The sequence below is a fragment of the Cyclopterus lumpus genome, chromosome 23 (assembly GCF_009769545.1).
Source record: "Cyclopterus lumpus isolate fCycLum1 chromosome 23, fCycLum1.pri, whole genome shotgun sequence".
Classification (NCBI taxonomy): domain Eukaryota; kingdom Metazoa; phylum Chordata; class Actinopteri; order Perciformes; family Cyclopteridae; genus Cyclopterus; species Cyclopterus lumpus.
The window spans coordinates 4,511,444-4,525,222 of record NC_046988.1 but is presented as its reverse complement, the minus strand read 5'-3'; the positions used below and the strand labels follow the sequence as shown (position 1 = coordinate 4,525,222).

The following is a 13,779-nucleotide window of genomic DNA, read 5'->3' as shown; positions in this document are numbered from 1 at the left end:
GAGGAGAATGTTGAGATAAGTGGCATATAACACTCCAAAAGCAGACACACCAAGTGTCTTTGTGATTATGATGCAGAGGCTGTTGTCTTTGAGATAGGGAGAGGAGGAGAAGGAGGAGGAGGAGGAATGGAGGGAGATTATGAGGCTAATTCCCTTATAACTTTTTCCCTCATTAATCTCTATGGAGGGATACGAGATTCTTTAAATGCTAATGCCTAATAAAGATGTCAGCGGTGACATTTTACAGTTGCGGCGCGGGTGTGAACAAAGTTGACCGTGTTGTTGTGGAAGAACTTTTCTCTCTTTACTTAAATTACTTGCCTCGCATGTTAATTTGAAGAATTCTCTCTTGGGATTAGACATAAAAGGTGATATAATCGGCAATGCGCATACTGCTTCATTGGCAAGTCACAAAATCAAACATTTTGCAGCAGCGTCGAGCTTAACATCCCCTCTCGTCCTCACAAACAACTCTTTCTAGAGGAATCAAACTTTAATTCAAGCACAAATTGTTCCGGTTTAATTTAAGCACAGTCAGCTGTATTTACAAGAAATGAGTGGAGGTCAATGTGGCAACAAGATGAAGAGCAGACAGAGAAATACATCCTCATTTGCCAGCAAAAGACTTTCACACCCAATATCGATGGACAAAAAACAAATCCTGTATTTCTTTAAAAGCACCCAATGGTCAAATAAAAATAAATGGCAAATAAGTCACTGGGACCTCATCTAATAATCCACTTCCAAAGCAAAATCACTCCTTACAATCCCTTTATACAGAATTAGTATATGAAATGTGGTGTAACTCATTTTGCTTTACTGTTCCAAGGACAAATCATTATCTGGATATCCCTTCTGAAGGGATTTGATCGTCTTTGACAGTCATTAAGTTGGGGCTTCTATTCTGACCAGGGCCCTGACGATGCCAGTCACAGCAGCCTTGGGAGTTATAGAGAAGATGTCGACACTAAAGGTTGGCATAATATCGACCTCTGTTCTCGTAATCTCTGCCGGCAAACCCAGCGTCCTTCTTGTCGTGCGGGATTCGTCCAAACGGCGCGTGGTCGTTGAAACACGTGTCGAAGACCTCGTCCACTATTTTCTCGGCCTCCTCTCGGTTAATTTTCCTCACAGCGAGGATGGAGCGAAGGGCACGGCCTCTGACGCACGCCTGTCCGAGGAAAAAACATGATCCCAGCGTTAGATTACAGACACAGCCCTGACACCTGCCAGTAGAAGTCACATTTATCCCAGTGCCGGTACCTGCTGATGCTGCTTTAAGCCAAAGTTGAACCTGGAGAATTCAGTCTGAAAGGAGCAGTCTCCACTTAGGTTAGCCGCCCGAATCTGAAATGAGGCAAAAAAGGCTTTGAAAAAAAAAAAAGTCTTCTTTATTCTTTACTGAAATGTTATTTTCTAACTCACAACAAAACAGTGTAACAATGGAGTTGGAGGAGAAAAAGAGATGTGGATGAATGACAATTAGCACAACCTCCCAACCCTCCACGTGATTTCAAAGGATCTTTTAAGTTTATGTCCGCAGATGCTGTAAATATACACTAGAGCACCAAATGTGTATCAATCCGCTGCTGGAAATAGTCCCAAACAAATGTAGTGTTTACTCCATTTTAAGTAACCTTTTGTAAAAACTAGTGCCCTGCTGTTTTAGAAAACTACCGGTACTACCCGCTTATGAAAATGTGCATTACATAATGTACTATTTATTAGCATAATAAGTTGCTTACTGTAACATGAGCTTTGACTTCGGGTACATTTTGATGTCATGGATTGGCTACAGTACGCATTCTGACTAGTTCATTGGTGACAACGGTAACACAACGCCAACGATTGTGAGACACTGATACAACGGAATCATACAGTAACCAAAGTGTGTACACTGCATATACATATACATAAACATTATGCCTATTGGCTCTCACCTCAGAACAAGCCAGATGTTTTAAGTTGTTGAACCAGTCCACGTGGGCGCGACAGTGGTCAAAGGCATGAATAAGCTCATGAGTCACCACTCGGTTCATGTGGGACTGCTGGTGGATGTTGTTCTGGCACAATACAATCTGCAAAACAAACAAACGCAAAGCTCATTACTGATGAGCAGTCACGATCCTTTTGACGCCATCAGACCTGGCTGGATCTTTACTGATGCCGAGATCTCTTTCTTACTTGAGAAGAATCCGCGTCAAAGCCGCCGCTGACTGTCCCGTCACAATCTTCACAGGAGAAATGACGTTCTTTGAACACTTTGCTGCATTGAGGAGAAAGAAGTCATCTTAATCCGTTTCCCTTTGTGTAACAAGTTACAGTTATAAAGTACCCAGAATTAGCCAATATGAATTAGTATTTACATGCATGTATTAGATGCTCTAAACACAAACGATGGAAGGGCTCGTTCAACTTAATGAGATAAATCCTTATTATTATTATCATTATGATAATTATTTATATTACTTTAAAAAAAATACTACATGTTGATTATTATTATTAAGTAGATCGTAATAGCAGTAGTATCATTTGTAAAACTATATGTTTAACTATAATTCCCAGGATTTTTACAGGACTATAAGCATTACAGTGGAAGATAAACACCCTTATTTTATTTTTTAAATCATACACACCATCCTGAACTTTTCATGGCACTGAGGAGGAGTTTGGCGTATGGACCTAAGAGAAGAACAGAAAACAGTTGGAGCTGAATGTATCAAGCATCCATTGACAGAGACCAGTGCTGGCTGCATGAGCTCCACTCTCCATGCTGCTACCCTGACAGCGTGGTCATAACGTTCACATTTCACGGGTATTTAAAACCACATTTGAAGCCTCTTAATCAGACAAGTTATCGGCTGTTCACCGCTGACATCACATTCCCTCAAGAGGGGCCAACAAGCTCACTCGAACACTCACTAGTTTCCGTCGCTAACTGCAACATGACCTGACACTTGTGGTTGAAAGTGAGCAGGCTCTCCGTGAACGACCTCCCCTTGTGTTGGCCCGTGTTTCTCCCCGGGAATAAATCGTATCCATATTCCTCCTCTTGTTTAGGCTGCTCCATTGTGCGAAACGCTGTCAACAACCTGGAAGTGTTAGCATGTGTTTAGCTACCACTAGCTAGCCGACGAGAGAGGTCATCGCTGTTGTGTGGATCACGTGGTCCCAAAAGGTCAACGGTATTTTCCTTGTAATGTTTATTTGTATTTTTTCTATACAATAAAAAGTCAGGAAATATAATTAACTTTAATGTATTATAAATGCATTGAAATTAAAAAATAAAGTTGACACCAAAGCATTTTTTAGAGCTAGAGCGATAGGTATAGATCATCTATTCAGAGCGTGTAGGGAAGTCGTCAACTCTTAAAACAATAAGTGGACCAAAGTCGAAAGCGAGCCACGCAACAGTTGAGGGGGATAATTCCAAACCGAGGTCTGGACCAGTTAATAATATGGTAAAACCACAAACATGTCACCGTCCATTGTCCACGAATGTAATCGACACCTGTGTGTCTTGTGTTCTTTCTTTAATTAGCTGACTTTTATAAATTTACTACGTTAAATGTTCTTGTAGTATGTTATCGGTGGTATGATGGTAACATAGACGATCTTTGGTTACGCCCAGCCGAGTCCCAGCAGCGCATAGGCTGCTGGGACTCGGCTGTCATGGCTCCGAACCTAAACAGAGAGCAATGAATAACGACACAGTTAGTTGTAGCTTTGAGCCAAAATAACTTCAGCTACATTGTACCTGTAATTTTCAGCCGGAAAAACAAGTGCCAGGTATTTTACAATGCTCAAGTAGCTACAAAGTATCTTACATTTTCTTTATTTGCTCCAATTATTTGGTATTTTGTTAGGTAGCTAGCTAGCTGCCAGCTGCGCAATAGCACGACGGCGTGGCGCTCGTGCTTTAGCTACTCTTGGATGCAACACTGACTTCAATACTACAATTTCTCCACAACAAATGTCTGTTTCACAGGGGAAAACATGTCCGGTGTAAACAAAGCCATTGAGTTACAGCTTCAGCTGCGGCACAATGCGGAGGATCTGCACAGCTTCATGGCGGACATGGAGAGCTGGGAGACGGATATCAAGAAGAAGGATGCGGAGCTGAGGACGGGAGTACCTCAGGAGGCCCAGGTTTGTCCTTGTTGTTATACGTCTCAGGAGTAGGAGATGTCCTGGACTGTCTTCCGGTGTCAGTAGCGTGTAGTCTCTCTGTTGTAGAAGAATCTCCCCCCTGTGCGCAACAAAGACTACAAAACAAAGATGAGGGAAAGGAAGAAGAAGAAGAAGAAGAAGGAGCCTACGGGCAGCGACGACTCAACGGCGGAGGAGGCCAAAGAAGCATCAAGGATAAAAGCATACGACTATAAATCATGGGACAAGTTTGATGTGGTAGATGATGCATTCGTTCAACAACAAAAATACACTGAACATAATCTGTGAAGTCATGGTTGACTAAAGATGTCTGCTTCTGTGGTCGCAGGACAAAGCTCTGTCGGAGATGGATAAGGAGGAAAGTCCTGCAGAGTCAAATGAGTCGAACTCTGAGGAAGCGCCAGCTGATCAAGAGACGGCTCTTTCTGAGAGAAAAAAGGTATGAGAAGTACTAACAAACTAAAGGGAAGAAAAAGTCACCCTTTCCTTGAGCCGATTTATATTTAATTTTTTAGGGCAACGTGTTTTTCAAAGAGGAGAAGTACGACGATGCTGTGGAGTGTTACACCAGAGGGATGTCTGCAGACCCTTACAACCCTGTGCTTCCCACAAACCGAGCCACCTCCTTCTTCAGACTCAAAAAGTAAACGGCATAGGGTTCAAAGGCTGCTGTTTTACACTATAAAAGATGGTTTCAGTATTTAACTTTTAAATAGGTGTAATAACATTAAGGAGCATGTGTGTTTAAAAAAAAAAAAAAAGGTTTTGTTTGCCTGTAAATTGTTGACAACTTTTTCCTTTGTAGGTATGCTGTGGCAGAGTCTGACTGCAACTTGGCAATAGCTCTGGACAGCAACTACTTTAAAGCGTATGCACGGAGAGGAGCGGCACGGTTTGCGCTGAAGAAATACGAATCTGCATTAGAAGGTGACAAACGGTCCAACAGGGTTTGATCGTCCATTCCACTTGAGCACACTGAGATAACGACACAAATCTGTTTCCGAATAGATTATGAGACGGTTCTCAAGCTTGACCCCGGGAATGTGGAGGCACAGAACGAAGTGGGAAAAATCACAGAGGTGAGTGGGAAAGGTTTGGGCGGGATTTAGCCTCTTTTCCTAAGTCGTCTCCTCTTTTAATTCCTCTCTTTGCCCGGCTGGTTTCAGACTATCGGTCATCGAGCACCGGCCGCCCCAAGTGGAGCCACACAGCCACAGGAGGCTCCCACAGCGAACCCTGAGCAGCAGAGACTGGTGGAGGAGCAGCAGAGACGACAGGAGGCGGCTGTACAAAAAGACAGAGTAAGCTGTGGTTTAGTGTTTGCCATCTTTTGCTTTCCTAGCTTAAGAAGGTTAAGAAACCTGCATGTCGGCCTACTTGGGCGATATTTGAGAATATGCAAAGGAGTTTGCTGTTATTGTCTCAAAATGTGAGAACCAGCCGGATAATATGAGCTAAAGATATAGTTGTAGAACTGTTTAGCCCAAAAGGAAATGTTCGGATCCTGAAATTCCTTGTTGACTTTCTGAGTGTTTATTTGGAAATGGTTCTCTTTTTTAGTTTTCCAAATGTGCCTTTTCAGGGGAACGCCTATTTCAAAGAGGGGAAGTATGAAGCGGCTGTCGAGTGCTACAGCAGAGGCATGGAGGCGGACAGCATGAACGTCCTGCTGCCCGCCAACAGAGCCATGGCCTTCCTCAAGCTGGAGAAGTAGGCCCTGTCTTTTATTTCTCCTGCATAGTTTAGTTTATCAGCGTAAAAAGGCATCTGGAAAAAGAAGATCAAACTTCCCATTGTTTTCTTTTTCTCTGTTGGCTGCAGGTATGAGGACGCAGAGGAGGACTGCACCAAAGCCATTACTCTGGACAGCACTTACTCCAAGGCTTTCGCCCGCCGTGCCACCGCCAGAGTGGCTTTAGGGAAACTGGAGGAGGCCAAACAAGGTGCTGAATAGAACAACACTGTCCTCCAAAGGCAAACAGCAGCAACTGCTTTTAGTTTGGAAGACCAAAAAGTGATTTGCCAGCAAATTGCACTAAAATAATATGAACAAGGATCATTTTATACCTGGTGTTGACTGTTTAGCTGCATATAAACTTATTGTCTGTGTGTTACAGATTTTCAAGAGGTGTTAAAACTGGAACCAGGGAACAAGCAGGCCCTGAATGAGCTCCAGAAACTCCAGATTGTATGTTCATTGCCCTTTTTTTAAGTCCCTCATGTTATAAGAAGAGAAGAATAAATGCTTAAATACCAAAGTCTGACTTCATTATTAGGTTTGATCTTACACAGACTTCACTTCTGTTTTCTTGATGTCATTCTGTTGTGTCAGAACGTGGCACCTAGCGGCCTTCTCCAGACACCAGACGGCACACAGAGGAGAGCCGTTCAGCCGGTAGACAAACCAACACATCTGCGGTCAACAGTGAGTTGTTTCCCCCTTTTTGATGCAAATCCGTTCTGTTTTACACCGAAGGCAGTGAAGGCAGAGATTAGTGGACGCCTGGTGCTAAAAACACTGGTTGGATCTGATGGCATTACAGGTGAAAAGGTTTAACATGGAGGCATAATAATGTGCTGTATTTTCATTTTTAGAAAGGACCCTTTATTAGATGAATCAATTTATTGAATGACAGAAAGTTGGACTTTTGAAGTTATCACAGTTGTGGTTCCCATCTGTATTTAATTGTTATTGAAAATAACCTGACAGAGACTTTTGCCTTCCTATATGTTGTACTTGTGAAAAGAAAATGCATTTATGACGTACAAATTGTCAGTAGCAGTTTGTTCCTACATGCAGTAGCATTATTTGTCCAGCAGGTGGCATGTAGGGTGACCATCTGGATGTCGTACCACTTTTTGTGGTATCTTCATCTGGTATGGTTTGACTGATTCTGAACATCCGCTGCTCTTCAGAAACCCCTGAGGAGGATCGATATCGAGGAAGTGAGCGGCGAGGTGACCGCGTCTGAGGTGGAGTCCGGTGGGTCCAAGTTCTTCATCCAGGAGGCTCCGCGGGAGGCCGAGGATGAATCCTCTCCGCTGTCGACGTCACCGAGCGCCAAGATGATCAAGATTGAGGAGATGGCAGAAGTCCCCTCGCACACATCTAACCAGTGCGTGGCCTCTCTCTCTCTCTCTCTCTCTCTCTCTCCGATGTCGTGATATTTAATTTCTGTCTGTAAAGCCCTTAAATGTTGCAGTAATTTGTGGTATCGATTACTCCCACCCTGTAAACGCATGTTTTGCCTCTGTTCCCCAGAGTCCCTGCGAGCAGGCTGACCAAACAGCCAGCGCAGAGGGAAATCGCTTCCCCGGCTGAACCGCCAGCGAGCCCCTCCTCCACAGTAGCGGAGCTGCCCCCCCCACCCGCCAACAGCTTCCAGCTGGAGGCCGACCTCCGCAAGGTCGGACACCAGCCCGAAGTGATTTACAGATATCTGAGGGTGAGCTGAGTGTTTGTGTAATCAAAGTGTGTGTGCGTGTGTGTGTGTCTGTTTATTGATAATTTTCATGATGCATTTTTCTTCTTATTTGCACAGATGTAAGTCTCCTTTTATATCGTCTTTAAACTGAAATCTCAAATTTGATGGAAAAGCTATATCTATTACGTTTTAATTCTGAGAGACTTTAGATTATTACAAAATACAATATCTATGTCACACTTGGTGCTCCACGCAGCCTGAATGTCAAGATCATCCTGCGTAAAGTTAAGTCACCCCACCCTTGTTTTTGTTCTCGTCTTGCAGCAAATCAAACCCGAGGCGTTCGCAAACATCTTCCGCAACTCCCTCGAACCGGACGTTCTCAATCAGCTCCTGGGGACACTGCATGGTTTCTATATCAAGTGAGTTTTAAAAGAAGTGGCGTTCTGGCCCGGTCGTGTTGTTCCTGTGCTTTAACGCCGGTCTCGTGCAGGAACGAAGCCCCGGCCGTCACGCTGGGGGTCCTCAGGAGCCTGGCGAGTGTGAGGCGCTTCGACATGGCTGTCATGTTCCTGTCGTCCTCGGAGAAGAAAGGTGGGAGTCTCTCCACACACACACACACACACACACACACACACTCAGCCCTGTTGATAACATGCTGTGCTACTTTTCTCTCCCCCAGTGCTTAAGGAACTGTTTGACTTCCTTCACCAAGCGGCGCCGGAGGGATCGTCAGTCGCGGCCTTGCAGAAGAAGTACGGCGTGTGACGCCGAGAGCGCGATAGTCTTTTTAAACCTGCAGTACTCCATTATTTTCAAAGCCGAAGGAACAATGTAGGTGTATTCTACTACTGAATAAACTTAGCGTGAACTTTCATTCAGTTGCACTGCTGTGTTACGGCCCTGTCGAAATACGATGTTATCGACTTCCTGTCTTCAGAAAACTTATTTGATCTAGTCTTAGTCAGAAATTCACAAATTGTTGATCTTAGTTTTGACCTTTTGTGCATTATAAAATTGTTAAAGGCAGAGATCTCCGGTGTAGAATCCTGTTCCATAATTCAAAAACTGTCATTATACTTGAAATAATCTGTCGATGTTCAACCATTTATTTCACAACTGTTTTCATAAATGTATCAGCATGCAAACCTGAAAGAAAAGGGATGTTCCCTGGACACGAAGTGGGAATTTCCAACTTCCCAATACTTTTCTGAATGCAGCGCAAGTCTGGATTGGTCCGGCTCTGTTTGACTGTCGACTAGAAGTCTCTTTGCAGAAGCTCAACAACAATTAAAGGTGTATTTTGTAATGTGTGTGTGTGTGTGTGGGCTGTTGTTGTAAATCGCTGCGTCGGTTAAAAGTGGCTTTGAAATCAGTATTGCGTAATCTCAGATATGTCACATGGGAGATGGATCGGCACTGGGTTGTCAGAAAAAGTACATTGTTTATTAAGTATATTGTGCATATTGTTTGGCAAGACAAATGGGAATGTATCGTGAAGGAAAATGAGATTAGCTTTGTGTAATTAAACTCCCAAACGTTATTACGCAAGCACACACAATCATTTCACTATAGCTGTTTATTCTTGTTCAGGTTCACATAGAGGTTAGAGCCGGTAGGTGGAACGCCCTAATAATGTCTCCAGTCCATCAGTCAGAGTACACAATGCTACAGTACTGGTCATTAATAAGAAGATTAGCAAACGACAATTTTGATCTCCGTTGTGTGCCGAGCCTTTAGCACATCAGGGGGATGTAAAGTGGACGAATGAGTGCAGTTCTTCCAGAGTTTCAACATCCGCACCAGTGAGGATCTACAGGGGAAAAGAACATAAATCAGAGTGACATAACGGCTTTTAAACGTGGTCTAAATCCTCTCGAACCTCCAGCGGCGGCCTACCTGAGACGGCGAGCGTCTCGTTGACCGTCGCCGTCTTCCCGGTGAACGTGTTCTCGGCCTGGCAGCTGATGGACTCTTTGGCCACGTGGCGGTTCACGGTGATGTCGAGGCCGCTCCCCGCCATCGTCTGCCCGTACATGGTCCACTTGAAGCTGCAGGAAGGAGAGCACTCCGCTGAGCAAAAGAAGCGCGCCGTGACCCCGATTTCCAGAGCCTCGGGTCCGGTGATGAACACACTCGTCGGTCCGTCTGTAAGAGAAGAGCCGCGTAAACCTCCTCGAAGTCCAGCAATCTTTTCGAGGTGGAATCACTTCTTACTTCAACTTTGCGAAGAGAGAATATTAGAGATCAAGTGACCGTATATCACAGTGGCCGGGGACAAATAGAAAGGTCTCCGGCAGCACTTTATCATGTTTTACCAATGGAAGAAAAAAATTACTTTAAGACGTTTTATTTATTGCATGCGTTGATTTAATGTAATTGTGGGATGGGCATTTTCATATTGTTACTAGTTGCCACCACATTCTGAACACTGAGAAGGATGTGCATCAGAGTTTGGTGGGTTGCCAGGCAATGCCAGACGTGGATGTGGAGTTGACCTTTCTTGGGAGGTCAATAGTTGAACTTGGCGTTGGACGTATACATGGACCATCCTTAACAATGACCATGTTAAAGCATAGCGTAGGCGCGTACTTACAGTTGACTTGCATTATGTAGTCGACAGACTGGATGGGTCGCCCCCCCACCTCTGTCACCACACATTGGTATGAACCATCATCTGCCTGCAGGAGAGGACCGAAGATCACCGTGACGTTGTCCGGGGTGAAATGCACTCGTCCAGAGGCCAGCAATGGCTGTTTGTTCTTCAGCCATGTGATGGAGGCTCCGTTCTGAGAGCCGACACACTGCAGGGAGAAAGCCTTGCCTGCCACTGGCACGGCCTGGGGGAGGGCACGCACCGAGATGAGGTCTGCGGAGGGACGATGAAGATGAAAGATATGATTTGATTACTTAATACCATTTTTAAACATTAACGTGGGAGCAATGCCGCCTACTCACTAATGACAGTCAGGTCCATCGTGGAGGTGAGATTAACGTCTGATTTAGAGTTTGTTGCCACACAGGTCAGCGGCTCAGAGTTCATGTAGTCCATAAGCGTGACCTGAAATTGACTGGAAAACCTTCTCGTCTCCCCCTCATACAGGATGGGGATCTCGATTTGGTCACCAACGTAAGTCCTGCCCATGTACTTCCACGCAAATTTGCAGGACGGGACGCATTCAACAATGCATATGAATGAATACGTCAGTCCCATCGTCACTGTACTGTCACCTTGGATGCTGATGCCAGATATACCTCAAGAAGGAGAACAAGGATGTTTGAATGTTTGGGGCTCATTGCATTGCATCGTGAAATCAAAGAGGAATTAAAACAGAAATACAATCCGTTGTAATCAGAGGCGACCAGAAGCTAATCACAAAAGTAAATCGCAGTGTAATATAGTCAGCCAGTTACAGAAATAGTAAACAGAATCGCACTCTTTCACCGCGCAATAGAACCAGTGGGGTTGATTCCCGTGAACTGCTCTCACATACTTGCCACCGGCACCGACAGAGCCGTCGAGACGTAGAGATGGGAGATGGTGTTCTTGGCCTCACACGACAGCGTCTCGGAGACGACGGTGCTGCTGTATGGACTTAAAGAGAGGGTTTCCCCATGTTGAGTGTGGAGCAGCTCCCCGTCCCAAGTGACGGTCCACGTGTAGTCGCAGGACGGGTAGCAGCTGCCAAAGCAGCTGAAGTTGGATGTAACTCCTGCAGTCAGGTAGGTTGGACCGATGATCCGTAGTTTCGATGGCCCATCTGGAAAGTTTGGAGATAGATTTGATTGATGGAAGTGCGAAGCTGAGGGAACTCGTGCGTTTGACATTCAGTCTTCACTCATCATACCCGCCACTTGCAGCGTCTTTTGCACAGATGCTGACTCCCCTGTTTTCGGGTTGTACGCTGAGCAGGTCAGGGTCTCTGTTGGCATCCTGTGCTGGAGCTTCAGGTTCAGCTCGGGCCCCTGAGTGGTCATGTTACCGCTTGTCCAGGTGTACGTGCACTTCGGGTTGCACTGGGCCGTGCACAGGAAAGAATACAGGATTTCCACGGTCACCACACTGTCCCCATCGATCTTCAAAATGACCGGCCCGTCTGCAAGAGGACACACGAGACACGCACACTTTTTTTTTACACTATTCAAGGGAAATTAATCCTCTCTGTGACGATTGTCTTGATGCATTTAAAAAACATTTGATGATGGAGTGAATTCAAAACGGATCTTACATGGGGATACCTCCTTGGCTCCACCCTCTCCAGTTTCACTGGTAGAAAAACCTTGGTTGTGGGAAAAGAGAATGCATTGACATTAATAGTTAACACTGCAGAATTTTTCCATTAGCATTTAACTAATTCTTCTGAAATGCTTACCTGCCAGACACGTGAGCAGCAGCAGACCGGCAGCGTGAGGATCCATGCTGCTGCAGAAAGTCCAAACAACTATTCATGCTCTTAAAAACCATCCACACTCTTATAAAGCATGGGGGGGGGGGAGGCCTTGCCCACTGTTATCACACTGCTAATTACAAAAGACAGACCATAAAATACTTTAATGTTCCTGGCAAAGGAGGGCAGCATTCGGGTTATCAGCTGGCTCTATTCTCTGAAGAGGGCGTGCGTGCAGGTTTTGGCTTCAGTGGTTTGCGGTTTCTTTTGTCGCTCGCACGCTTCACTCGGGCCAGACCATGGGGCTCTGTCGCTTTTTCATATCGGTCTGCGGTTGTGGATATAAAAACTCTAAACTCAATTAATCACAGCACCATGAATACAACTCTAGCTGCCTGCCAGGTCTGATCTTTTTTTTTTTTTTTTTTTGACTTCTGTTAATGTTTGTAAAAGAAATCTTGACGTTGCTTCATTTAAAAAAAAAAAAAAACTTAAGTTTGTTTCTTAGGTACAGCAATGATGTTCCTGGGTCAATGTGACCCGGTGAATGTTGAATCATCCAAAAGTTGTAATAAATAAAATAAAATCCTAATAAACCAACACCAATACTAACAATTCTATCAGTTTTTAGTTATTCACCCCTCCATAGATCAGAGTTCAATCAGGATAACTGACTCGTTTTAATGAAAAACACATGTTCAAACTATTTTTTAGGTACATTGGAAAAATCTAGATATAAATTGTTTATTAAGCATATTGTGCATATTGTTTGGCAAGACAAATGGGAATGTATCGTGAAGGAAAATGAGATTAGCTTTGTGTAATTAAAACTCCAAAACGTTATTACGCAAGCTGTTATGGTTTGTCTCTGACCCCAAGCGCACGACAACAGCAAGGTTTAGTTCTAGCCGAACACACGGCGTAGTTTATTGAGCACAACAAGTCACTTAGAAAAGAAACACAAAAAAACTCAAAGTGTCCCCTTAGTCCACGGGTGATCGAACCCCAAAAAATCCAAGAAAATACTCCACACAAAAAAGTCAGCAAAGACACGAGGGAAAGTTCAGTGACGACACAAGGAGGAAAGTCCACGGACATCATGGCACGAACTCGCAACGTCAACACAGACAGTCCTGATCTTTATCCCCCCGAATACAACGAGCTGACGAGCTGCAGCCGTGGGACGAGCTGAGTGGCTTCAGGTGTGAGTTGGAGCTCACCTGGCTTGTCCCCGCCTCCAAGCCCGTAGCTCCCTGGCAGCGCGCTCTGAGGTACCGGGTGTCACTGTGTGAACGGGCTGAGGAGGGAGTCCGGCTGGCTGAGTCCTGACAATACCCCCCCCTCTACGGGAGCCACCTGGCGACTTGCCAGGCTTCTCGGGATGGGCCTGATAAAAGTCAGTCAACAGTCCTGGGTCCATGATGAGCTGGCGGGACACCCAGCTTCGTTCCTCCGGACCATAGCCCACCCAGTCCACCAGAAACTGGTACCCACGTCCTCGTCGGCGAACATCCATCAGTCGGCGAACCTTCCACTGAGGGTGCCCATCTACGATCTTAGGGGGAGGTGGAACTGGGGCAGGAGGCATCAGGGGACTGTGGGAGACAGGTTTAATTCGCGACACATGGAACACTGGATGGATCCTCATGGAGGTTGGAAGTCTCAGCCTCACCGCTGCAGGACTGAGCACCCTTGTGATCTCAAAGGGTCCAACGAACCGGGGATCCAGCTTCTTAGCGGTTGACTGCAGGGGAAGATCCTTGGAGGACAGCCAAACCTTCTGCCCCAGTTGGTAT

The 13,779-nt window shown here is 45.2% G+C and overlaps 2 protein-coding genes across 3 annotated transcripts; one reads left to right on the top strand and one right to left on the bottom strand.

Annotated features, from left to right (window-relative positions):
• Positions 1–474: 474 nt before the first annotated feature.
• atp23 (ATP23 metallopeptidase and ATP synthase assembly factor homolog) lies at positions 475–3,260 on the bottom strand. Its single transcript, XM_034526217.1, has 6 exons — positions 2,923–3,260; positions 2,637–2,682; positions 2,185–2,266; positions 1,941–2,078; positions 1,264–1,347; positions 475–1,171 (listed from the first exon to the last, which is right to left on the bottom strand). The coding sequence occupies exons 1-6, from the start codon at positions 3,068–3,070 to the stop codon at positions 968–970; spliced, it is 702 nt and encodes a 233-aa protein (XP_034382108.1). The 5' UTR covers positions 3,071–3,260; the 3' UTR covers positions 475–967.
• A 398-nt stretch (positions 3,261–3,658) lies between these two features.
• On the top strand, positions 3,659–8,908 carry rpap3 (RNA polymerase II associated protein 3). 2 transcript variants are annotated; one of them, XM_034526745.1, is made up of 17 exons: positions 3,659–3,789; positions 3,989–4,149; positions 4,237–4,407; positions 4,499–4,609; positions 4,686–4,813; positions 4,976–5,097; positions 5,179–5,249; positions 5,337–5,471; positions 5,753–5,880; positions 5,992–6,113; positions 6,288–6,358; positions 6,503–6,595; positions 7,087–7,286; positions 7,433–7,616; positions 7,920–8,017; positions 8,089–8,189; positions 8,278–8,908. In XM_034526745.1, exons 2-17 carry the CDS (start codon positions 3,997–3,999, stop codon positions 8,361–8,363), a joined length of 1,974 nt encoding a protein of 657 aa, XP_034382636.1. In that variant the 5' UTR covers positions 3,659–3,789; positions 3,989–3,996; the 3' UTR covers positions 8,364–8,908. The 2 variants fall into 2 exon arrangements, with proteins under 2 accessions (XP_034382636.1, XP_034382637.1); XM_034526746.1 differs by lacking the exons at positions 3,659–3,789; positions 3,989–4,149 and having other exon boundaries at positions 4,290–4,407; positions 4,499–4,608; positions 4,684–4,813.
• Positions 8,909–13,779: the final 4,871 nt, after the last annotated feature.

Coding starts and splice junctions, on each gene's coding strand:
- atp23 (XM_034526217.1), bottom strand. CDS start 3,070: ATGGAGCAGCCTAAACAAGAGGAGGAATATGGATACGATTTATTCCCG. Junction 2,079..2,184: donor TTGACGCGGATTCTTCTCAA/GTAAGAAAGAGA, acceptor TTTGTTTTGCAG/ATTGTATTGTGCCAGAACAA. Junction 1,172..1,263: donor GCTTAAAGCAGCATCAGCAG/GTACCGGCACTG, acceptor TTCCTCGGACAG/GCGTGCGTCAGAGGCCGTGC.
- rpap3 (XM_034526745.1), top strand. CDS start 3,997: ATGTCCGGTGTAAACAAAGCCATTGAGTTACAGCTTCAGCTGCGGCAC. Junction 6,596..7,086: donor CAACACATCTGCGGTCAACA/GTGAGTTGTTTC, acceptor GCTGCTCTTCAG/AAACCCCTGAGGAGGATCGA. Junction 7,287..7,432: donor CCCTCGCACACATCTAACCA/GTGCGTGGCCTC, acceptor TCTGTTCCCCAG/AGTCCCTGCGAGCAGGCTGA.